The sequence below is a fragment of the Syngnathoides biaculeatus genome, chromosome 9 (genome assembly GCF_019802595.1).
Source record: "Syngnathoides biaculeatus isolate LvHL_M chromosome 9, ASM1980259v1, whole genome shotgun sequence".
In the NCBI taxonomy this organism is placed as follows: domain Eukaryota; kingdom Metazoa; phylum Chordata; class Actinopteri; order Syngnathiformes; family Syngnathidae; genus Syngnathoides; species Syngnathoides biaculeatus.
This window is the reverse complement of record NC_084648.1, coordinates 16182853-16208336: the sequence shown is the minus strand read 5'-3', so window position 1 is coordinate 16208336 and position 25484 is coordinate 16182853. Positions and strand designations below refer to the sequence as shown.

General features: G+C 43.6%; 1 protein-coding gene across 1 annotated transcript in view; it reads left to right on the top strand.

Moving 5' to 3' along the window:
* The window catches only part of tbck (TBC1 domain containing kinase), a 36480-nt gene that overhangs the window by 2804 nt on the left and 8192 nt on the right, over positions 1-25484 (top strand). Inside the window, exons 2-22 of the mRNA XM_061829179.1 lie at positions 76-269; positions 379-451; positions 1444-1558; positions 1625-1698; positions 3449-3590; positions 3671-3731; positions 3818-3879; positions 5920-5981; positions 6354-6502; positions 7914-8052; positions 8139-8238; positions 10536-10585; positions 10696-10825; positions 10902-11000; positions 11063-11125; positions 12306-12432; positions 13838-13888; positions 13952-14035; positions 17769-17854; positions 19348-19384; positions 22862-23023. Of these exons, the coding sequence (XP_061685163.1) occupies positions 77-269; positions 379-451; positions 1444-1558; positions 1625-1698; positions 3449-3590; positions 3671-3731; positions 3818-3879; positions 5920-5981; positions 6354-6502; positions 7914-8052; positions 8139-8238; positions 10536-10585; positions 10696-10825; positions 10902-11000; positions 11063-11125; positions 12306-12432; positions 13838-13888; positions 13952-14035; positions 17769-17854; positions 19348-19384; positions 22862-23023 (2059 nt within the window). The 5' untranslated portion in view covers position 76. The remainder of the gene's footprint in view (positions 1-75; positions 270-378; positions 452-1443; positions 1559-1624; positions 1699-3448; positions 3591-3670; positions 3732-3817; positions 3880-5919; positions 5982-6353; positions 6503-7913; positions 8053-8138; positions 8239-10535; positions 10586-10695; positions 10826-10901; positions 11001-11062; positions 11126-12305; positions 12433-13837; positions 13889-13951; positions 14036-17768; positions 17855-19347; positions 19385-22861; positions 23024-25484) is intronic.

The following is a 25484-nucleotide window of genomic DNA, read 5'->3' as shown; positions in this document are numbered from 1 at the left end:
AATGCCAAGTATGACCATGTATCAGTGAATCTGACATAAATGTCATAATTTACATGAATTTTGATGTCAATGCAGGATGCAGCCCCTCAAGGATGCCCAGTTGGGGGCTTTTACCTTCTTCGCCTCGGCACTCCCTCATGACGTGTGCGGCAGCAACGGCCTCCCGCTGACCCCCAACTCTATCAAAATCCTGGGACGCTTCCAGATCCTGAAGACCGTCACCCATCCCAGACTCTGCCAGTATGTGGACATCTCCAGAGGAAAGCATGGTATGGGTTGTGGGATGCAACCCGTGGAATTTTCGTGACTGATTATCCCGCAGCATAACTAAACACGTGGCTACAGTTTCTTCACCTTCTTCTGCCTTTCTTCACGCAGAACGTCTCATCGTTGTCGCCGAACACTACGAGAGTAGCTTGAGTGATTTCCAAAAACAGGGTTACAAAGTCAGGTGGGATTTTTTTTTTTACAAATGTCTGCGTAAATTCTCTGTCATCCAGGTTATGGTGATCTGCAAAGGTTGAATTAAGGCTATTGGACTGTTCTTGTTTGTCCAAAATCCACATGTAGGTTAGGGTGAGCGGGGACCCAAATGCAGGAATCCAAGACGAGGGCATGATGTTAGGCGAGGTTTTATTTTGGAAACAGGTCGATGCCAAAAAGCAGTCCAAAACAAGGCAGAGGTACAGCTACGCTAGGCTAGGAAGGATCTAAAAGACGTAAAGCAAGGTCCGATGACTATGGGGCAAACTAATGAGCATAAGTGACGGGATTGACAAAAGGGCACAGAATCGCTGTGACGAGGATAGCTCAACACCGCACTTAATCTCAGTGGTGGAGAATCCAACTGGCGGTGAACGCAACACACTGACACAAGGCAACGAACTGGCAACGCCGGTGACAAAACTCCAAACTTAAATACATGGTCGGTTCGAGTGCCGAATGCCAAACAGCTGGAGCCGGTGAGCAGAGCAGTGGCCTGGCCACGCCACTCTTGGCGGTGGCCAAGCCGTGCTCATGACACCACCTTAATGGTCCCTTCACAACATCACATAGAGGACATTTATAATACTGCAAATATTCCTGCACTCATTCCATAATTCTGGACTCAAGGATGATGTCTGTCGAAAAAACCCGCCCCAAAATAATTTGGCAGTCATTTCATACTGTATATCGTTAAAAGTTACATCTATTACAGTGTAATATGCTATATTAATATGCCATGATGGCATAATAAAGTGTTTTTTTTATCGAAGGGATGCAAAGGAAGGCACGTAAGACGTATATTTAAGTGGACAATTCATTAGGGCTATTACTGTAATCGGGGCTAAGTATTTCTTTGAGGAAATGCAGTGTGATGACATTTGGTGGTCGTTCCAGTGGAAGTGATGACGTCGTGTGTGTGTGTGGCACGAATATTTGTTTGTTTGTTTGTTTGTTTAGCCCAGAAAGGGTTCTACAGATTGCCTACGAGGTCCTGGAAGGCCTGGCCTTCATGAACAAACATGGCATGGTGCACAGGGCCCTCAATATGCACAACGTGCTCCTGGATTGCAAGGTAACATATTATCCTCAATTCAAATATCATATGGCGACGTTGCGAGCTGACGTGTTTCTTCGTTAGGGCAACGTCAAGCTGGCAAAGTTCGGCCTCTATCACATGACCAATCACGGCGCCGACGTCGACTTTCCGATTGGGTATGGAACTTTTTTTCTAGTCTTCCGGAATCTTTTTTCTGATAGAGGTCCCGCATCAGAGCAGGAACAGAAGCTACATTGTTGGAATAAAGTGAACGGCGCGTCACTCGGTTGTTCGAGCGGGTCGTCCACTGATTTAAAGTGTATGGAATGTGTAATTTCTAACGCGAATTATCTTATCTAGACAAAAAATATATATGTTCAAGTGTTCCATAAAATGCATAATATACATAAAAATATAAGTGTTTATGACATAAAGATCGCGAACATCTCATTTTGTGGGCGGACCTCTGATGTCACAAAATCTGCGATGGGCTGTTTTGGAACGACGATAAACTGGGAGTCTTTTGTATACACGCCGAAGAAAAACCCATTCGTTTCGATAATTCCTCAGTAAGCTAAAACCAATCTGTAAAAATTATCCATCCATCCATTTTCTTTGCCGCTTATCCTCACGAGGGTCGCAGGGATTGCTGGAGCCTATGCCAGCTGCCAACGAGGAGGAGGGGGCGGGGGTACACCCCGAACTGGTCGCCAACCTATCGCAGGGCACATAGTGTGCACAGTCGCACTCACAATCACACCTTGAGGCAATTTAGAGGGTCCGATTAATGTTGCAGGTTTTTGGGATGTGGGAGGAAACCGGCGTGCCCGGGGGAAAACCCACGGAGAGAACATGCAAACTCCACACAGGCGCGGGCCGGGATCGAACCCAGGTCCTCAGAACTGTGAGGCCAACGCTTTACCAGCTGATCCACCATGCCGCCCTCTGTAAACATTATTTATTATTTTTATTTTTATTATTATTATTAAAACGGTGCCAAACAAATATGAGCGTTCATTTGAGATGACACGCTGTGGCGACCCCTAACGGACAAGCCGAAAGAAAGCAGCATTATATTATGATATTATTCCTTTTTTGTGAAATTATGCCAACTTGGACTGTGTTATCGGTTTCTGTGCGTTTTGGTACAATAATAAGCATTTTACACGCAAAGCATTTGCCGCGGTTGTCGCGTACCAAATCACTAAATACACGGCAAGACCGAAAACTTCGTATATACATTAAGGATATCGATTACTATTTATCATTTTATGACTGACTAAACCAAACAAGAACTTCATAAACACTTACCAGTCGATATTTCCAACACGAGGCATATCCTCCACGACGGGTCTGACTGCTGTGTCGGCTTCTTCGTCTGAATTCGAACGTGTGCGCCGTCTAACTGCCTCAAATTGATGACCTTTAACGCCTTCATCAAGGTCGTATTATTATAATTAATTATCGGAAAATTCACCAGCGTTCTTACGGCGTATTCCTACGTTCTACGTCACGCCCCTGATCGGCTGTTTCCGCTTCGTTTCAGTCTTTTAACGGCGAATCCGGCAATGTGCAATCATTTGTCGCAAATATTCCAAAAATAAAAATGTTTCCTTCATAACGGATTTAAGATTCGTATTCAGCATAAAAACTGTATAATATTAGCAAAAAAAATTGCGCTCCTTCCGTTCCCTTTAAAGGGTTGTTGATTTGAATCCCTGCTCTTTTGACAAAGTGTCCGCCATACTCGCCGTTTTTCTTTGACTTGTTTTATTTTTATGGCTTGGAAGTGGTTTACATAGAAATATCAATAATACACTGTCCTATAAAAGAAATTCCGGTTCCATCGTGACAGGAGGAACATAACTCAGTCAGTAACGTAACACTTAATACGTTGACAAATATTCAAACATTGGGTCCTCACAGGTACCCGTCATACCTTGCTCCAGAGGTGATTGCGCAGGGCTGCTTTCACCCCAGTGACCCTTCCCACGACGATGCCCCGCTGCCCTCGGGACCCAAAACCGACGTGTGGTCGCTTGGCGTTCTGCTGTTCGAACTGTGCGCTGTAAGAATCTTTTACACAAGATGACATTCAAGCAAGTCTCACCGCTTTAACACCGCTCGTATTTTTTTTGGGTGGATCAGGGTCGACGGCTGCTGCACAACATCGACATAAGTGAGAGGCTGAAGTTCATTCTAACTCTGGGTGAGCCATTTTTTTTTTTTTTAACTAAAGATTAATTTGAGTTTTCCCAGATGTCAATTATGCTGTATGTTTTTTTTTTTTTCTAGGCTGCATGGATGACATTGTCACAGTCCTCGCCGAAGAGCACGGCTGTGTGGAGAACATCAAGGTAGTCTTCAAATAGTTCAGCCCGGAACATGTTGTTATTGACATGTTGTATTCCGTCTATTTCGTATTATTAGATAGTCAATATATATTCAAAACAATTTATTTTTTTTGCCATTTGAGATAATAATAATAATCAGTGCCATTGGTTAACTGTCATACAGGTGTTCAAAATTAAAAAATGTATTTTGCATGCTTAACTTTGCTTTGATAAACAACATGAAGAGGGAGATTTCTGCATGCGCTTGAGACGAACCAAAGCTTACTTTTTTTTTTTGCCATAGATTTTTTTTAAATTGTTAACTTAGCCGTGTTTTACTGAGCAGAGAGACAGGTGTATTGCTTTTTTTCATGTTACAATAATTTTCTTTCCAGCTCTGTGGTGGTAAAATAATCAATTTTATGTAAGTAATCCGTATATAATTGTGTTGCTCATATTGTACCAGGCAACCAAAAGCTTCCCATATATATATATATATATAGAGAGAGAGAGAGAGAAGAGAGAGAGAGAGAGAGAGAGAGAAGAGAGAGAGAGAGAGAGAGAGAGAGATCTAGAGAGAGATAGAGAGAGAGAGAGAGAGAGAGAGATAGAGAGAGAGAGAGAGAGAGATAGAGAGAGAGAGATAGAGAGAGAGAGAGAGAGAGAGAGAGAGAAGAGAGAGAGAGAGAGAGAGAGAGAGAGAGAGAGAGAGAATCTGCATTCACAATCACACCTAGGGGCAATTTAGAGTTTCCAATTAACGTGTCATTATGTGTGTAAATATCACCCCATGCAATTGTTTTTTTGCCATGGCTGAATTTTATTTTTATTTATATTTTATACATATATATTACTATTTTACTAGTTACCAATTTATTTTCTGGTTCTTTAAGTTATACTTGAAGTTTAGCTTTGGTATTTAAAAATAATACCAAGTTTCAAAATCAATGAATAATTGTTTTCATTAATTGTCATTTCGATATGGATCAAATCAATTGTGACTTTTTTTTTTTTTTTACATTATCGCACAACGAGAGTCGGGGAACAAATGGGAAAATGTTTTGTGAAACGTGTTTGTGGCTATTTTCTATATTACCGCAACACACACCAGGAAAAAGTAATACTTTTCCATTTCGTTGCATGAACGGGTTAGAGCTTTAGCCTCACAGTTCTGAGGTCCTGGGTTCAAATCCCGGCCCCGCATGTGTGGAGTTTGCATGTTCTCCCCGTGCCTGCGTAGGTTTTTCCCCGGGCACTCCGGTTTCCTCCCACATGGCAAAAACATGCATTCATTTGAGACTCTAAATTGCGCGTAGGTGTGATTGTGATTGTGACTGTTGTCTGTCTCTATGTGCGATTGGCTGAGAACCAGTTCACACTACTGACTGAAAATGTCGCTAGAGAGACAGAGGTCACCTCATGCATTTTTTTTTTAATATTTTATATATATATATATATATTACTATTTTCCTTGTTACTAATTTAGAGAGAGTGAGTCGTGGGGAGTCCTGGGGCGTATCCCAGCTGTCGACGGGCAGGAGGCGGGGTACGCCCTGAACTGGTTGCCAGCAAATCGCAGGGCACATAGAGACAAACGGCCGCGCTCACAACCACACCTAGGGGCAATTTAGAGGCTCCAATTAACGTTACAGCCGCACTCACAACCTCACCTACGGGCAATTTAGAGTGTCCAATTAATGTTGCATGTTTCTGGGATGCGGGAGGAAACCGGAGTGCCCACCCGGAAAAAAACCCACACAGGCACGGGGAGGACATGCAAACTCCAAAGAGGCGGGTCCGGGATCGAACCCGGGACCTCAGAACTGTGAGGCCAACGCTTTCCAGCTGATCCACCGTGCCGCCTGCAGCAAAAAAAAAAAAAAAGACATTTTTTGGATTCACATTTGCCACTTTAACTTAGGTCCAATGGTACAACTGCTTGCTCAAATTCTATAATTTTTACACGTTTCAATTTTAATTTGATAACCCCCTCAAGTTAATTTACGAATATTACTTCTGACAATGAAAATGCACGAAATTGACTGATAAAAATCCTTTCGATAGGAGCTCCCCGAGAAGGTTCTCGACTTGCTGCGGAAATGCTTGACCTTCCTTCCTTCCAGTCGGTACGTCATTTCCCGTTTTCCCAAGATGCATTTTGAACACTCAGACAAACAACATGGCTGCGATGAGAATGGAGCCTCGTTTCCACTTTTTGGATTCATCGTAGCAGGTTTTCAAAACGACTACACAATCTATAATTGCTCGGAGGATTGGTCGTAAAGCATATTTAATGAATCAAACAAACGGACGTGACGGTGGGTTTTGCAACCTTCAATTTTTTTGTACGCGGACCCTGTTTGAAACATTTGGACACCCTTGCTGCTCCATTTCTAAAAACTTCAGGGAAACTTTTGCAAATAGGTCCCCCAAAATTCCTGATAACAGGAAAGCGAAAAATGACACTACCAGACAGATGCCGTGTGTGCGACCTCCAGACCGAGTCCGGCCGAGCTGCTGGGGGACGCCGTGTTCGATGGCGTGTCGTGCCGCTACGTGCCCTTCCGGAAGCCCGTGAGCCTGTTCTCGTCCTCGCTACGCTGCGCACATCTGGAGCTCCCCGAGGACATCGGTGACTTTTGCAAAGGTTGGCCTCGCGTGCACACTTGTACATGCTGACATTTCACCTGCACGCTAGTCCACAACGCCATCCAAACATCTCTCTTCGGCAAAAATGTAAATAATTCAGTTATAATTCTTGAAAATGTTACATTTTTTTGGATAATAATATTGTCTTTACATTTTTTGGGGGTGGGGAGGCATGTCAGAAATGTTATCACGACATCTGAGAATTGTCTCATACAGTGGTACCTCGGTTTTCGAACGAAAATTTTGAGATTTTTTTTTGCACCCCGACCAGCGGACCCACGACGATTTGTTGTTGTGCTTTCGAACGCACCCCAGACAAAAACGGAAAGGACGTAACGCGCGCGGCGCAACCAGTTGACCCGCACACTCCTCTGCTCGCTGGCTTTTTGTGCAAATAAAAAACACCCCCCCCCCATTATTGCTTGTTTAAAGTTATTCTTCACTTTTGTTAATAAAAAAAAGGTTGAGGCAGAGTCGCTACAGATACGGCAATGCACTCCCAGCCTAGCATATTCTACTAGGCTTAAGCATACATTTTAAACAAAAAATAAATATATTTCTTAAATGATTTCATTAATTTATATAATTATATTTAAACTATACATGTATCTCTACTATGCAGTTTATTATCAGGAAAAGCTAAAAAAAAAAAAAAAATCGCTTAAAAAACTTTTTTTAGGCTTGGAACGCATTATTTCATTTTCCATTCACTGTAACGGGAAAACGTGCTTTGGTTTTCGAACGTTTTGGTTTTCAACCAGCCTTCTGGAACGGATTGTGTTCGAGAACCAAGGCACCACTGCATTGTGGAAATATCTCTGGGAAATTATTAGAACACACCCTCATGGATATCTACTATAAACGAGTACCAAAACATAAATAATTAATTTGACAAAATGAAAAGCAAAAATTTCCTGTGCCTATTTTAAGTCACTCTTCCAGAGTAATTGTTAATGCATTAAGTTATTGTTTAATATTTATTTATAGCGGGAGCTCTTAAAGAAAAGTAGCGTTATACTTCACTCCCACATATGTTGTATAACTGTTAATGGAGAAAATAGAATAATGAGATTCTCATCATAATTCTTCACAATATTGCCATAAAGTGTGCGTAGATTACCCACAGAATCAATCAATGACCTTTTGTGTAGTAATGAAATTTCCAGCCTACAAGGCGCAACTTTTTTTCCACACGTTTTCAACCCTGCAGTGATGCGGCGCTAGCGTTAGCGCGGCGCTAACATTAGTGCGGCGCTAGCATTAGCGCACCTGGTTATAAGCGGCCAGCTAACGTTAAACTCTTTCAGTGGACCGAGGCTTATAACCAGGTGTGCTGTGTAGGCCGGGAATTATGGTAATATGGTATCAAGAGAAAGTGATACTAGTTGTTTTGCCTTTGCGGCTTTTAGAGGACGACGACGACTACCTCTCAGAGCGGGCCATCAATGAGGTGTACCACCTGTGGTGCCTCGCAGGGGGTGACCTCGAGAAGGAGCTGACCAACAAGGAGATCATCCAGTCCAAACCTTCCATCTGCACACTTCCCAAGTACAGGACATCCCGCACACGTGTCTGTTTGTTGGACCAAGACCGAATAATCTTCTTAAATCTCACGGTTTCTCGTTCCGATGTAGTTTCGTCCTGGAGGACGGCGAGTCGTTCGGTCAGGGCAGGGATCGCAGTTTCTTGCTCGACGACACCACGGTGACGCTATCTCTGTGCCAGCTCAGGAATGTAAGAACAGAAATACACAATATTACGTAGACTTGCACAAGCTTCCGTGTCCGAAATCCAAATAATTGTTCATTTCAGCTACAATTCTGGGTGATACCGCTCTCATTATATGGTTGGATAATTAGATTGGTCCTAATGGTAGAACAATACTGAAGAACAATACTGAAAACGATGTGAACTAAAGTCAACCGTGACTGCTGGTAGAAAAAAAACCAATGACGTGGTTAGAGTTGATGAAGCGTCATCCATGAACATTTGAGTCTTTGTAAGTCCAGGCTCGAATCAGAACAATATATGGAAAATGTCGGTACTACTGGACTTTTTTTTTGTGAGGAGTTTCGCCCTATCATGGAGCCGACTGGTGTCCATCCGGTGTGACGGTCTGAGCGCTCCCCCGTGCTGGAAAGTCTCCTTGTGATCAATGCGCGTGCGTTACTAACGGGGGAACTCTGGGTACGTAGCAGACGCTTAGTGTGAAATTCCCCGGTCTCATAGTTCCCCTTCTTCTACACAGAGGGAGCTAACATACGTTATAACCTAACCCTTCAAACAAAAGTTGATAAAAAAAACATATGTATGTACGTTCGCTGTATTCGTCTTTCTGAGACGTCCATGACGAACGCGAGCACTCGGCGACAAGTTGTCGAACGGCACATGTTGAAGCACGGATGGGCATGTTTCAGACTGGCCGGAAGTTTACAAAATATATGCGCATTAATACACGGTATGTTGTCGGTTCTGTGAAGTGGTACATACTAGAGATATGTTTATCAATTAATTCTTATTCTCGAACGACACTTACGCAATGATAATCCCGATGGATTAGCATTTTGAAGACAAACTTGGTTGCATAACTGCCCTTTCTCCCTTTCTTCTCTCGGAAAACGCTCCACGTGTACTCGAGGCAGCCATGTTGGCTCAGGAAGGAAAGGGAAATAACTCCGTGCTAAATCTGACCGATGAGCTATGCTCTCCTGATAACCAAATTATGGCTTCAGATTAAAACACTTCAATATTTTGATGTACTGAAGGATATAATGCGTGAGGGAGAGAGAGGACGCACGTCGGCTACTCGCCAACTGCAGCTGTTTGTTTCTATAACTCAGTTGTCGCTAAAGGCTCCGTCACACCATGACGTTCTGGTCGACGTTCTCTGAACATTTCAATCGTTCTATTTTTCAGCGTTCTCAAACCAGGATGTCACATCTGGCGTGTGATTAAACGCGTCTAACGCACGAGAAGCGTGTAACGGGGACCAAATACGATAACCCTAAAAATCATTAGCGTGTGCTAATGTGTCACCGGCGCGCGAAGAGCCATTTGTCAACGTTAGACGAGCGTGTCGAGCGTGTGACTAAACGGGTGAATAACGACAGAATAGCATTTGCCGGCGTGTCATTTTTACAGTGGAACGGGAACGAAAACCTTGGAAATTTCATACTCACTTCAGTTGTTCTCGTGAGTTTGAACAGTCAGCATCATGCCGCCTAGACGAAAAAAAGGTGGGGGTGCGGACTTCAGCAACTAGCGCTGCAAGTAAGAATGCAAAGCATCGGTTTATATACCCATATGCATGGACGTTCGGGAAACGCTCGAATGACGCTCAATGGACGCCAAATAACGTTCGTTTGACTTTAGTTACACGCTGTGTGCGCGAGGGGATTGTTCGGTGGTCGTTGACAGGTCGCCAGTGAGACGTTCACTGCAAAGTAAACGATTATGTAACAACCAAGTAACGCTACAGTAACGAGTGACTAATGGTAGCCAAACGCGCACAACGCTCGGCGAACGTGAGTAAAACGTTCCACGGACGTTCTTGAACGTTCTGCAGCGTTTAAAATTAAACGTTGATGAAGACTGGTCTCGGTGAGAACTTTTGCGCACGTTCAAAACTTTTTTTCTGGACCGGCGTTCTCCGCCGATTCCCAGCGATCATTGACGTTCGCTAGCGTTCAAACAACGCTCTTGTGGCGCTATCCCGGCGACCGTGGGCGACTACCAACGTTTCCTCAAACGCTATAGAACGCTGACTAGAAGGTCGTGGTGTGACGGCGCCTTAACACGAGTAAGGCCGTTCCTCGCGAGAGTACAATTTCAGGATCCGAGCAAGCGGCTTGTTGATTGGTTGACCGGGTTTTTTTTGGATTCTGAATCGACGTGTGACTTTCAAAGCATGTTTTAACTTGAAATCGGGAAACAAAAATTGCGTCAAGGGGGTCCAGTGTTGAAGACTAACGGGTCAAAACAAGCAATGAATTGATGTTTCTTTTAATGATGGTCTTTTGTTCCTTATTTAGAGACTGAAGGACGTCGCAGGGGAAGCTTTTTTCCCTCTGCTGGAGGACGAGTAAGTCGACCTCGCCATTGCTACGAGCGGGGGGTGTTGATTTACCCAACTGTAGATTTTATCGGAGTAATGACGCAACACACTGTACCTTCTTCATCCGCTCGCCCTAGACGTTCAAGTCTGACGCCCTCCACCAGCACCAATGAGCTGTCCGCCGCCGTCACGCTTCCGCTCATCATCCGCGAGAGAGACACCGAGTACCAGCTCATTCGCGTCGTCCTCTTTGACAGGCTGCTCAAGGTATTCCGTCCCTGCACACTTTGAGGCAAAGAAACCGTTTCCAAGTAGTTTTATGGCAACATTCAAATGTCCTTAGGCTTATCCTTACAAGAAAAACCTCATATACAAAGAGGCCAGGGTGGACATCCCCCCGCTTGTGCGTGGACTCGCCTGGGCGGCACTGCTGGGCATCGAGGTACGAAACACGACGGGCAAGTTCAATGCCGCCCCCTAAATGGCCCCCCTTCTTTTGCGCAGGGCGACATTCAGGCCAAATACGCAAGCATCGACAAGGACACGCCCATTCCAACTGACAGACAGGTAACGGCATAGCGTGGGGCGGTAAGAAGTGAAGTTGTAAATAAACGTGGGTTTGAAGACGTACTGATTCGACTTCAGAAAAAAAGGAAAAATGTACAGAATGTGAAATTTCCCTCTTTTTTTAACATGCATGGTGCTTATTTTGTCCTTAGTGCTTATTTTATTTTGTTTTTGCTAACGTGAGCTAATACTGCATGTCCTTGTCCGTGTGGACAAGCGGCAGGCGGGATTTATTCATTTTTATATTTTTAATAAAGTGGCACGGTGGAGCAGCTGGAAAGCGTTGGCCTCACAGTTCTGAAATCACGGATTCAATCCCGGCCCCGCCTGTGCGGAGTTTGCACGTTCTCCCCGTGCCTGCCTGGGTTTTCTCCGGGCACATTCCAAAAACATGCAACATTATTTGGACACTAAATTGCCCGTAGGTGTGATTGTGAGTGCGGCTGTTAGTCTCGATGTGCCCTGCGATTGGGTGGCAAACAGCTCAGGGTGTACTCCGCCTCCTGCCTGTTGGCAGCTGGGATAGGCTCCAGGACTCCCTGCGACCCTTGTGAGGATAAGCGGTTAAGAAAATGGATGGATGGATGAACTCTAAATTGCCCGTAGGTGTGATTGTGAGTGCGGCTGTTAGTCTCGATGTGCCCTGCGATTGGGTGGCAAACAGTTCAGGGTGTACTCCGCCTCCTGCCCGTTGACAGCTGGGATAGGCTCCAGCACTCCCCGCGACCCTCGTGAGGATAAGCGGTTAAGAAAATGGATGGATGGATTTTTAATTAATCTAATCGAGTTGCTTTTTGTATGAAACTCGCTTGAAAATGGATGGATGATTGCTTGTTTGATAATGGTCCTCCATATTATAAACAGCTGCCCCCCACCCCCCTCCCCCACCACCACCCATGTAAGAAATTATTAATTATCAATTTAGATCACAACCTCGATTAACTTTAACTCTCTCGATTGTTTTTTTTTTTTTGTCCGGCTGCCATAGGTTGAAAAAAAAACTACTAGCCTATATTTTAACGTCAGAAAAACAAATCCAGTAAAGGACACATACATACCTGAAAAATGTAGATTATTCTTATTATTTTTGCAGTACATTTTGTGACTTGCCACAACGGCTATTTGAACGCTAAAATGATCGGGTTGCGGTGTTTGAACGCAAGCATGTTTCCGGTCACAGATCGAAGTGGACATCCCACGCTGCCACCAGTACGACGAGCTGCTGTCCTCCCCGCAGGGTCACGTCAAGTTCAGGCGTGTCCTGAAGGCCTGGGTGGTCTCCCATCCCGACCTGGTCTACTGGCAGGGTCAGTCCAAGTCCTTCCCTTCACCAACTTATACAATGATCCAGAACTGAAGTTTTCGCACCGCCGCACTCTTTGGAACTCCTTAATTCCTTTTTGTGTAGTACGCGATTGGACCACAAGGGGGAAGTCCTCCCCCATGTCTCCCTTAGTCAGCGGTAAAATGACTGAAAACCACAATCATCTTTTCTCTACTGCTTATCCTTAATACGGTATCGGTAACTATGATGTTGTCATTTAAATTTGGACAGGTTCTTTAATTGGTGTAAGATTGCCGGGCTGTAGTTTGCAGTGCATTAACACAATTTTATTTTTTTCCCCACATAATCTATTTCCATTTAATTTTGATCCACAACCCGTGTGAGGATAAGCGGCTAAGATGACGGATGGATTTCATTTTGATGAGTCAACCACTTGGTGTCTTACGAAGGAAAAAAAATTATTTTTTTGAAAAAAACTAATCTTTTTAGTAGCACTATAAAAATTATGAAATTATTCCATTAACTGAAATGAAATCAAAGTAGATTTATTCAAGAAATATCTATTTAATAAAGAAATACTTTAAAAGTTAAGTACGTCTGAATGTGACAGTGTTTTTGTTAATTAGCATCAGTAAAGTTCCAATATTAATTGAACAATTTAGGATTGAGCGCGTCTGGCGGCGGCACGGTGGCTCACCGAGTAAAAGCGTTGGCCTCACAGTTCTCAGGACCCGGCTTCAGTCCCGCCCCCGCCTGTGTGGAGTTTGCATGTCCTCCCCGTGCCTGCGTTGGTTTTCTCCGGGCACTCCGCTTTCCTCCCACATCCCAAAAATATGCAACGTTAATTGGATACTCTAAATTGCCCAGAGGTGTGATTGTGAGTGTGACTGTTTGTGTCCCTGTGCCCTGCAATTGGCTGGCAACCAGTTCAGGGTGTGCCCCGCCTCCTGCCCCTTGACAGCTGGGATAGGCTCCAGCACTCCCCGCGACCCTTGTGAGGATAAGAGGCAAAGAAAATGGATGGATGGAGTGCGTCGATGACTTTTGGGGATCCTGCAAAGAAATTAGTTTTTTGGTAATAGAATGGGATGAGCTCCAGCGCTTCCACAACCCTTGTGAGGATAAGCGGTTAAGAAATTGGATGGGTGGATAAATACAATATGGTGTTGTTTTTTTTCTGTTTTAAACTTCTTTTTCTTAATTTTGCTTTGCGTAGCTCATGAATTTCTTCATTTAGGCGCAATGAAAGGCAGCAAATCTGGTTCATTTGAAACCAAAATGGATTGAACCAAACTACAATTAGTCAAGATCTGATCCAGATTGTATCTTATTTTTCGTACATTCCGATTCTGGATAAAATCATTTTAGGTATGAATTTTTTTTTTCCGATACAGCTGAAGAAGTGACAAATGGTTGTTGTCTTTTAGGTCTGGATTCGCTTTGCGCCCCATTTCTTTACTTGAATTTCAACAATGAGGGTAAGAAACTGCAAATTCTTACAATTCGTTCGTGTTGTTTGAAATCCGTCTGCTCTTTCACAGCATTGGCGTACGCTTGCATGTCCGCCTTCATCCCAAAATACCTCTACAACTTTTTCCTGAAGGACAACTCGCACGTCATCCAAGGTGAGACGGAGGGAAAACGATTACTTGTCGTTGTGATGGCGCCAGTGCTGCGCGATTGCTGCCCATGTTTAGCCTCTGTGACGCTGTTTTTTTTTTTTGGGGGGGGGGGGCGCCGCGGAAAGCAGAAGATGCAAACGCTCTCGACGCGGTCGCAGCAGCGTTCAAAAGCAAATTATCGTGGTCAGCGGCCAGCTGCTCGGTGTTGATTGCATTTATTTATGTGTTTAGTTTTTGTCCCCGCGATATTTCGAAGCCGTGAAAAGGAAATTTAATCTCTCTTAATGGATTCTCCCGGCAAAGCCGCTTCGTGTGGCAATAGGGGAATAAATGAAAAAGATTGAAAAACAGCTACAAACTGGGTTATTATTATCTTGCTCCACCTTTTAGATGGTCCAAATAGTCGGGCGGTCAGCTTTCTGTTTATCTTTCTGGTCAGAGCGCTTTTGTTGATAATAGAAAATTGCAAGGCTTTCCTGCCAAAATAGACAAATGACAAATCCAAGGTTAAGGAATAAAAAAAAACAAGTCTTCCTGTTTAACTCTCTGCGCCATTACCCATCCATCCATCCATCCATTTTCCAAGCCGCTTATCCTCGCAGAGATGGCGGGAGTGCCGGAGCCTATCCCGCCTATTTTCAGGCAGGAGGCCGGGGCACACCTTGAACTGGTTCCCAGCCAATCGCAGGATGCTAATCAAATTCACCAGTCATGCCCGCAGATATAAAGTTGCGGGTGTGTGTTCTGTTTGTAATTATGATTGTACCCCTTTTAGAGCAGAGGATTTTCCATAACAAGTGAATTCATTTGTTTCAGGTCTAATTCATAACATTCTTAACTATACATTTGATTATTTTTTGGGGTCAGAGGGTTGTAATATTTAACGGTGTACTGGGGATACAAGTGTGATAATCAGTTAAGAAAAAAATGCCCATTATCAGTCACTCACATTTGAAAAATATACGGGTGTGGTCAGTCATGCCCACAGATATATGCGCATGACACAGACAGACACCAAGTTTCTTACAGGTGTGGTCCACCAGTCATGCCCGCAGATATAAAGTTGCAGATGTGTGTTCTGTTTGTAGTTATGAGTGTACCCCTTTAAGAGCGGAGGGGGGCGGTGTCAGGTAAACTAGGAAGTAGGAGCAGGCTGATCAGCAGCTCGTAGTTAGCGAGAAAAAAAAGACATCAGGCTGTGGTTCACCGCACTGGATCGGTTTTCATGCGCGCTGAGAGTGTACGACAAGTGCGCATTTGCGCAGTGGCGCAGCTCAGAGGGAACATTGGTCAAGACGACAAAAAAATAAGCGACGTCTTTCAATGTCTATGTGTTTCTACTCGTAACAAATTTTACGCGCGTGATTTTTTGTGCTCGTCTGTGCCGATTTGCGAGCACGATGGCGCCCCCCCCGTCAAATCACATTGACTGCATTATCTTCCAGAAATTGGGCCTTTATTTCTGCCTAAGTTTGACGACTTCATTTTACAGAGACGTTTTGCACAATTGAATGATTCCAGCTGCGTGGGAACAGTTCAGGGAAGGCTCTTTTCTGTTCCCATGCACACAAAGCAAAATCCTTAAAAGGTGTGCTTTGAATTTGGCCTGGAATTAATTCAGCGCCTTTGGGATGAAGTAGAACACAAATATTCTTTCCAAAAGCTTGGACAATACCTTTCATTCATATTGGTTATTTCCATCTTCATCTGAATTACGACGTTGAGATTTGATTTAGATTTTTGATATGTGTGTGAATCAAAATTTTGTATTCTTGACGAACGAAGCATCGAAATGTGCAAGCTGTTCAAATCCCTGCTCGAGGTTTCCCACATGACAAAGTGCCTTTGGGCAAGACAATGAACCTTGAATGGAAGGAGCTACCCTTGGTGTATGAATGTTTGTGTGAATGAGGGAATTTTTGTAAAGCGCTTCTGGACTGGGATAGGATGGGATGAGGAATTAAAGGAAACCTAATTTGAAATTATTTACAGTGAAGAAAATAAGTATTTGAACACCCTGCTACATTGCAAGTTCTCCCTCTTAGAAATCATGGAGGGGTCTGACATTTTCATCTTAGGTGCATGTCCACTGGTACAGCTCCAAATAAGTATTTGAACACCTGAGAAAACCAATCTTAATATTTGGTACAGTGGCCTTTGTTTGGAATTACAGAGGTCAAACGTTTCCTGTAGTTGTTCACCAGGTTTGCACACACTGCAGGAGGGATTTTGGCCAACTCCTCCACATAGATCTTCTCTAGATTAGAAAGGTTTCTAGGGTGTTGCTGAGACACACAAGAGTTTCTGCTCCCTCCAAAGATTTTCTATTGGGTTTAGGTCTGGAGACTGGCTACGCCACGCCAGAACCTTGATATGCTTCTCACAGACCCACTCCTTGGTTTTCCTGGCTGTGTGCTTCGGGTCATTGTCATGTTGAAAGACCCAGCCATGATCCATCTTGAATGGTCTTACTGAGGGAAAGAGGTTGTTCCCCAAAATCCTCACAATACATGGCCGGGGTCAGTGTAGTCGTCCTGTCCCATGTGCAGAAAAACACACCCAAAGCATGATCCTACCACCCACATGCTTCACAGTAGGGATGGTGTTCTTGGGATGGAACTCATCATTTGTCTTCCTACAAAATATGACCAAAAAGTTCAATTTGGGTCTCATCTGAGCACAAAACCTTCTCCCATGACTCCTCTGCATCATCCAAATGGTCATTGGCAAACTGAAGACGGGCCTTGACATGTGCTGGTTTAAGCAGGGTAACCTTCCCTGCCATGCGTGATTTCAAACCAAGACGTTTTTGTGTATTACCAACAGTCACCTTGGAAACGGTGGTCCCAGCTCTTTTCAGGTCATTGACCAAGTCCTGTCGTGTAGTCCTGGACTGATTCCTCGACCTTTCTGAGGACCATTGAGACCCCACAAAGGTGATATCTTGCATGGGGCTCCACTCCGATTGAGATTGACTCCCGTGTTTAGCTTCTTCCATTTTCTAACGATTGCTCCAACAGTGGACCTTTTTTCACCAAGCTGCATGGCAATTTCTCCGTCGCCCTTTATTAGCTCTATATTGTACAATTTTGTCTCTGATGTCTTTGGACAGCTCTTCGGTCTCGGCCATGTTACAAGTTTGAGTCTTACTGATTGTATAGGGTGGACAGGTGTCTTTATGCAGCTAACGACCTCACATAAGTGCATCCGATTCAGGATTATACACGGAGTGAAGATGGACTGTTAAAGGCGGACTAACAAGTCTTTGATGGTCAGAATTCTAGCTGATAAGACAGGTGTTCAAATACTTATTTGCAGCTGTATCACAAAAATAAATCGTTACAAAATAATACATTGTGATTTCTGGATTTTTCTTTTCAGGTTATCTCTCTCACTTTTGAAATGTTGAAAATTTCAGACCCCTCCATGATTTCTAAGTGGGAGAACTTGCAATATAGCAGGGTGTTCAAATACTTCTTTTCTTCTCCGTATGTTGTCTTTTCTTTTGGTCCATGGAGTTTTGCCTATTTCTGAAAATTCATCTGTAAATGAGCCATTCTATATTTTACAGCTATGGTGCAGCTTCAAAATGTATTATCATTATGGATCCTTGAGGTATTTTGACGAATGCTTTTTACAGACGTTAGTAGGACAATTTAAAATGTGCTGTAAAATACTGCACAACTCTTGGCAGTACAAACATTAGGTCACGCTCCCGTTGTGGCATTTGTTTCAGAGTACCTGACCGTCTTCTCGCAAATGATCGCCTTCCACGACCCCGAGCTCAGCAACCACTTGAACGAAATCGGCTTCATCCCTGACGTAAGAATACACACAGCGGGACGTCATTCGTGATCAGTTTGCAAAGAAAATCTGCACTTTAAAGTCTTTAAGCGTTTTGTACTAAAAGAGTATGACTGTGCTTTTTTTTTTTTTTTTTTTTTAAATACTTTGGAGTTTATTTAATCCTATTTATTTAGTGGTCGTAGTAGTATAAACAGGTACAGTTCAGGAAATTACAACTGTTTAAAGCTTCATTTAGGTAGTTCAATTCAAAACAGGGAAATTTATAGCGATGTACTTACACACATTCAAGAGAGAAATATACCGTGAGTTTTTAAAAATAGGAATATTGACGATTATAGCGTACAGCACACAAAAACCCCAAACTCACCAACTCCACAAACTGGAATGTGACATAATAAATCGTCAGGAAGGAATGGAAATTAGTTTTAACGCAGCTGCATTCCCTTTCTGAATATTGGCCGAGCGGGATCCTGTTGAAATGTTTGATATCAGTCCAAGTCATTAGACCGGAAAGACCGTGAATCAGAATTTCCTCTCTGAACCAGTACACAACACAATGCACAAAACAATGCGCAATACCACATCTATCTATCTATCTATCTATCTATCTATCTGTCTGTCTGTCTGTCTGTCACAGCCACAAATTTGAAAGTCCAGAATTTAGCAGCACGGGAAGAAAATTGAATTTGAAATAAAAATCAAAACAAAGTTATAACTACAATGGTAAAACTCTAGTAGCTGAGGATCGGTTCCACAAAAAAAAAAGTGAATTTGCAAATAGAGAACCATAAATAGGTACTGTACATCAGAGAAAAGGCACCTTTTACGCAAATTTTTTTTTATATATTTTTTTGCATCTGTGGTGTACCAGTTGAGGTGTCCTCTCCAATAAAGCCCGAGGCCAAAAGCAGACCTCACACACTCCGTCTCCAGAGGTTTAATTCAGGTCGTTTTCCATTTGGCCACATCGCCCCCTCCCGGGTGTGCCATTTACGCTGCCGCTAATCCAATCTGGCCCGACTCGCCAGCCTGCCGGTTGAAAGTGCGGTTGCGGCCGTCGGCGCCGCTTATCGTTTGTGCGCACGGAGTGAGACGGCGGCACGGTCCTCGGCTCCCCTCCTCAATTAGCTGTCAACTGAGTCGGCGAGATAAGCGCCGGTTTGTCCACGCCCAGTGATCCACCCCCACCCCCGAGCCCCCCGCGGTAAACCCGGCAGGTGTACCATATGCAGACGCTTCATTAACGGCTGACTGTGCCTCGCAATGTATTCGTGTTCTCTAATTTAGCATTTATAGGCGTCCTCGGGGGTGGAATTGAGAGATTACAAATTGGTATAATGAGATTAATTGTGACTCATAATCAAAGTCAGCAGTTTTTTCCTCCTTTGCTGTCTGTTCCTTCGGGCCTTGCGGAGTTTTAAATCACCGACTGAAGCCCATTTCATTGTTCTCGTTCTCGAACAAAAGTTGCCTTATTTCGCTAATGTTTTCCCCGTTGTCTCCAACAGCTTTATGCCATTCCTTGGTTCCTGACAATGTTCACACGTGAGTAGCGAACCATTTCTCATGAGCATCTTTTACACAAAGATCTTGCAAATTATGACTCGAGTAAGACTTGAATTTCCCCCTTGACGGAATATATTGAGTAGGATAAATTGGGGCATCAGAGCCATCACGGTAGAGCTGGAATTTATGTCTTTGCCTTTTACATGGAAGCTAGCATGGCAAACTCTTGCCACAAAACTTTCACCAATCCCGTAGTCGAAAATTAGATGCTGGGCGATGTTAGCATCTGGTATGATGTTTAAAATACTCGCTCTTTGAGTGTTAACGTCACCTTAAGTGAGATAAACCCCAACGCTATAAGTTGAAATAGATGCGAGTCTCTCAGTGAAGATGTGATGACTTCTGTGACACCAATTACCATAATTTCCGGCCTATGGGCCCCGACTTTTTTCACACGCTTTCAACCTTGCAGATTATGCGGTGATGGATGCGGCTAATTTGTGCATTTTTTTCTAATGGCCGCAGGGGGGCACTCGAGCGGAAAAGGTAAGAGAGACCAGTGGGATATATGTGCCAAGGAAGTGACTTTTACCGGTCTGGCCCTGTTAGAGTTGCGCCAGCGTGTTACTGCCGTGTCTCAGTGATTTTTACCGGTATGTTTTTTTTAACCGACCCTGTGAGCACGGCGTTAGCGTTAGCATTAGCGCGGCACGGGCATTAGTGTTAGCGTTAGCACGGCGGGGCTAGCGTTGAAGTCTCTGTGTACAGTCTTTCTTTTTAAATATCTCATGTTTCAATGTGAGTTTCAATGTGGGTACTTGTGACTCGGTGATTTTTACCATTTTTTTTTTTTAATCGGACCGGTTAGCGCGGGACTGCTAGCGTTAGCGTTAAACTCTCTGTGTACCGACTTTCTTTGTAAATATCTCGTGTTTCAATGTGGGCACTTTGGGCTTTTACACGGCTGCGGCGTATGTATGCACCAAATGGTATTTCCTTTACAAATGTACTCGGTGAGGCTAATAACCAGGTGCGCTCTGTCGGCCGGGAATTACGGTAATATTTTTCCAGTTAGCTATGGCGCCATTCTGCGGCAGCTCGGGACATTCCAGGAAGAATAAGTGAATTTGTGAATAGTGAACTGGGAATCGGTTTGATTTCAATAGTTCAGTACACACACTGATTCAGATTTTCAAATCAAAACTCTTATCGTGTGCGGTGTACTTGCGATGAGCAACACGGCACACCACACATGATGGCGCCAGACCATGAGGAGCCTGTGAGAGGCAAATGCAAAGAAAAGGAGAACAAAGAAGAAAAGCTTGGGTAATCGTTTAACTATGAGCAGACGTGATTTTCCCGTTTATAGGCGGAATGCCGTCTTTTTAAATTGCATTGATTTAAAAAAAATAATAAAAATAATCCTCCCGTGTCAGAATCCACACTCATTCATTTTCCGGTCCGATTTTTGGAAGCGAGGTGGAAGATTAGGTACGCGTCAGTTGATTGGTCGAATGTGTTCCTCCTGACCAATGAAAACGCTTGTTGTATCCGAGGCGGTCCATGGGGCCATTTTCAAGTCAACACGATGGCGGCGCTCAAGAGGAAAAACGCCTCTCGAGTGAAAGAAATTGATAAGATGCGTCAAAAATAAGTTCCGACGGAACAAGAAATTGTCGATACAGTTGGAAACAAGGAAGTATGGATCAAAAGGTAATCGAAGTTCACGCGAAACGACAAAAACACGTCAAACAACTGGAAGCGAGGAAAACGAGAACCAACGCCAGTTGCAGACGCTGAGCGTTCAGAAGCAATTACTTGTCAAAATGTCCATTATTTACTGATAATGACACATTAATAATTGTCAAATTCATGCGTTTCAATCGTTTACAAAAACAAGACATGAAAACGTTTTTGAATGGATACGACATACACGCTATGAAAGCACGCTTGCATGCCGTGATGCAAATCTGAATTCAATTTAGTAGTTTACGCGGTTGAATATGTATTTGAAATTTTTGGCGGGTAAAGGGATCCACCTAAATAACCAACGATCATATTGTGTACATTTTGAAAACAGAATAGCATTTATTTATAGACTTATTCAATATATTTCATTCATAATACAATTTATAGAAGTTGCACGTTGAAATTGGTGGTCATCCTTAAATCATGCTTGCAGCCCTCAGACCCCCCGGCTATTTTTCAGGTTTTTTTTCTTCCATTTTTCCATTAATCACATCTCTGTATTAATTTCTATTTTGATGCATGAATCGTGAGACACCTTACCAAAAACACGCAACAAAACCAGTTGCGACTGGATTTGTGTCCAGGAACGGTGCAAGCTTCAGCCAACTTTCTGGCGGGGCTATCGTTATTTTGCCTGTGGCTCGGCAGATCTCGATGATTACCACAAACGTGAGGATTATAAATTGTAAATAATGAACACGTTTAACTATTCGCGTGCCACTATTCCATGTTGTGCCGTTTCTACAGAACAGCGACATAAAAAAAAATAAACATTCCATTTTTATGGGCCATGTGAAAGGTGGTAGCAAGAGAACAGAGTCCATTAGCATCAGTAGGCACCAGGTGTCTGTTTCCAAGACTGAATAAGACAGAAAAGGTCACAGGCTCCACCGGGGAAACGTTATTTTTCACATTTTGGTGACCTTTATTCAGTCTACTGATTAATTTGTAAAAAAAAAAAAAAAAAAATCTTTTTGATGACACATGCCAATAAAGTAGCTGAGTTAAATTTAAAAACATTTTTTTAAAGGCGGTACTTCCTGAACAGTAAATGCCATTTAAAAAAAAAAAAAAAAAAAGCTCCTTCAATTCAAGCCAGATATGTACTTATCAGCACATCTTGATGGTTTTATTTCAAGTCCACTTTGGTGGTTTATAAAGGCAAAAGATGATAACGCTGTCATTATCCAAAGTGGGTCTTTCCGGGTTAGTCTCCACAATGTAGCCCAGCGTGAGAAGCCCGGAGATCGAGAGCGCCGCTGTGGTGGAAAAGAAGTGTGAAGGCATTGACCTTCTTACCTCCTTTCTCACACCCCTGAGGCAAAGTCCTGCTTCAGGGCGTCCTGATCGGAATGCTAACGTCCACCTCCTGAGCATCAGTTAGTTCTTCAGGGTCATCATCACGTCACATACATAAATATGACCCCCTCCCCCGGCGCCTGACTGCACCCGCCGAGGATCCAAACGGGGGAAGGATCGCCTCAAATGTTAAAAAAAAAAAATAAAAAAATGGAATGGTCCACCGGCACATGAAAACTCCCCAGGGGCAAACTTTTCTCTGTACAGGTCTGTGTTTTATGTATTTGTATTTATTTTTTTGACAACCAAGCTTTAGCCAATGTATAATTCACATATGCAAATTGTGCCTTTTTATGTACAAAGTGTTTCCATGGCGTCCCGGCGCCGTTGTCTGCAATGCAGCGACGTCTCTTTGAAGAATTTTTTTTTTTTCCCCTCGCCCATGTCTGCACCCCTCCTTTTTTCCAGATGTGTTCCCGCTCCACAAGATATTCCACCTGTGGGACACGCTGCTGTTGGGCGACTCGTCGTTCCCTTTCTGCATTGGCATCGCCATTTTGCAGCAGCTCAGGGACCGCCTTCTTGCCAATGGCTTCAACGAGTGCATCCTGCTGTTCTCGGACCTGCCAGGTGACCATGAAACCGCTTCCCGAAACTGTTACGCCATGTACCACCTGAAAAACACTTAGCTCTCCAAGTACCACCACCACCAACAATATGCTACCGTCGCGTTGTAGGCCAACTGTTTGTGTTCATCAGAAACAAGACCGGTTTTGGACTGCTTTTTATTTATTGACTTATTTTCATCATCAATTTTTGTCAAACCGCCCTCAAACCTCACACTTAAACGTTCATAAAACCACAGCAAGAAGTGGAATCCTGCCCCCGTGAAATCCTCCGCCTTATCTGCCGCTTCACTTTCAGTGCGCGTCTGTATGGAAATGAGATGCTCGCGGGCTGCCTCAAGCAACGAAACGCTCCAGTTGCAGTGACGCCGTATGGGCATAAGTTTTTAGACTCTGAACACTCCTGTTTTGGATCAGTTTCTGATGGTAGGTTTTTTGCTTTGAAATAAAGCAAAGCAAATGTATTTGTATAGCGCATTTCGTACACAAGGTAACTCAATGTGCTTTACACGATTAAAGGCATTTGAAAACAAAGAGATAAAACATTTAAAATGGGATAAACATGACAAAATGTTAAAAAAAAACCCGTACAGTGCAAGTAATATGATCAAAAAATTTATATATTCTAAAAAAGTATGAGCAAAAAAAGACCTGGATTTAAAAACATTCCCACTTGGGGCTGACCTCACCTCTGTCTGGAACGTATTCCATTTGTGTGCAGCGTAATAGCTAAATGCTGCTTCGCCATGTTTGCTTTGGACCCTTACGCTCCACCTTTTGACCCGAGTCGGTCGATCTCAGAGCTCTACTGGGTTTGTATTGCGGAAGCATTTCTTTCATGTATTCAGGACCTGAATCATTTAGTGATTTATAGACCAGTAGCAGAACTTTAAAATCTATTCTGAGGCTGACTGGAAGCCAGTGCAAGGACTTTAGGATTGGAGTTCTATGCTCTGACCGCTTTGTTTTGGTCAGAACGCGAGTTGCTGCATTCTGAATGAGCTGCAGCTGTTTAATACTCTTTTTTTGGGAGTCCAATCAGAAGACCATTAAAGTAGTCAAGTCTACTTGAGATAAAAGCATGGATGAGCTTTTCCTGGTCTGCTTGACACATACAAGACTTGACTCTAGATATGTTTTTCAGACGGTAGAAAGCAGTTTTTGTGATTGATTTGATCTGATTGTTGAACGTCAGGTCGGAATCAATCAGAACACCACGGTTTCGGACTTGGTCTTTGTTTATTTTAAAGATAGAGAGTCCAGGTGTTTGCTAACGGCAATTCTCTTTTCTTTATCGCCAAACACAATTGTCTCCATTTTGTTGCGATCTAGTTGAAGAAAATTTTGGCTCATCCAGTTATTTGGTGAAGAACAGGAGAGGTCCGAGAACTGACCCTTGAGGGACCCCGTAGGTCATTTCCATTTGCTGAGACACAAAGTAGCTCCTTTCCTCCAGTTAGTACCTAAACCTGCTACTAAAAATAGTACTGCAGCAATGAATAAGGGCGTGGAATAAATACAGGAGACCCTCCTTTGCACGCATTGTTGTTTCTTTGTATGTCTTATTCAGACCGATACGTTCAGTGGAGCGAGATTTTCAGCTGTAATATGCAGACAGCATACAAAGGTGTTGCTTTTGGATGTTGTTGTAAGCTCTCTCTGTGTCACTTGCGCAACTTCAGAATGTACAAAATGCTCGGGGCACGTCTTCCTTTTAGCGCGTGGTATTCATAATGAACTTCATAATTGTACGACATGCGCGGAAGACAACTTCCCTCTTGCTTTGCCAAATGCTATTTGGCCTTGCTCTCGGGCCTTTCTGAAAACAAAACATCAATAAAACCACAGCCGGCAACCTCCCGCCCTCCCAGCTGCCGACGCGAAACCTGTTTTTTTTTTTACGGACTGACGTGCACGTGACTGAGGGAGGAGGGCAAGGCAGAGGCCGTTCTCCTTATAAAGGTAAAATATGTCGTGCGAAAGATGCACTCGGCTTCTTTCCCGAGCTAAGAGCGGTGGGCCCGGCCAAGTTTTTTTATCTCCGTAACGGCCATCCTCGTTATTGCTGCTTTCCAATTACCTGAGAGGGAGAAAAACTGATAACAGTTCTTTGAAATGGGCCATGCAAAAATAACTTGATAATGAGGCAAGAATAGCCTCACCACGTCTGAGAGATCATCTGACGGCATGGAGCAGCCAGCCTATCTCGTGCATCTTCATCTCTAACACCAACAGTCTTGTCATGTCATGTCTTCCCTGACAACATACATCAACTTTTTCTTTGGTCTTCCTCTCCCTCGTTTGCCTGGCAGCTCCATCCTCAGGACCCTTCTACCAATATACTCACTCTCTAATCCCTGGACATGTCCAAACCATCCAAGTCTGCTCTCTCTCACCTCGTCTCCAAAACGCCCAACTTTGGCTGTCCCTCTAATGAGCTCGTTTCTAATCCTATCCAACTTGTT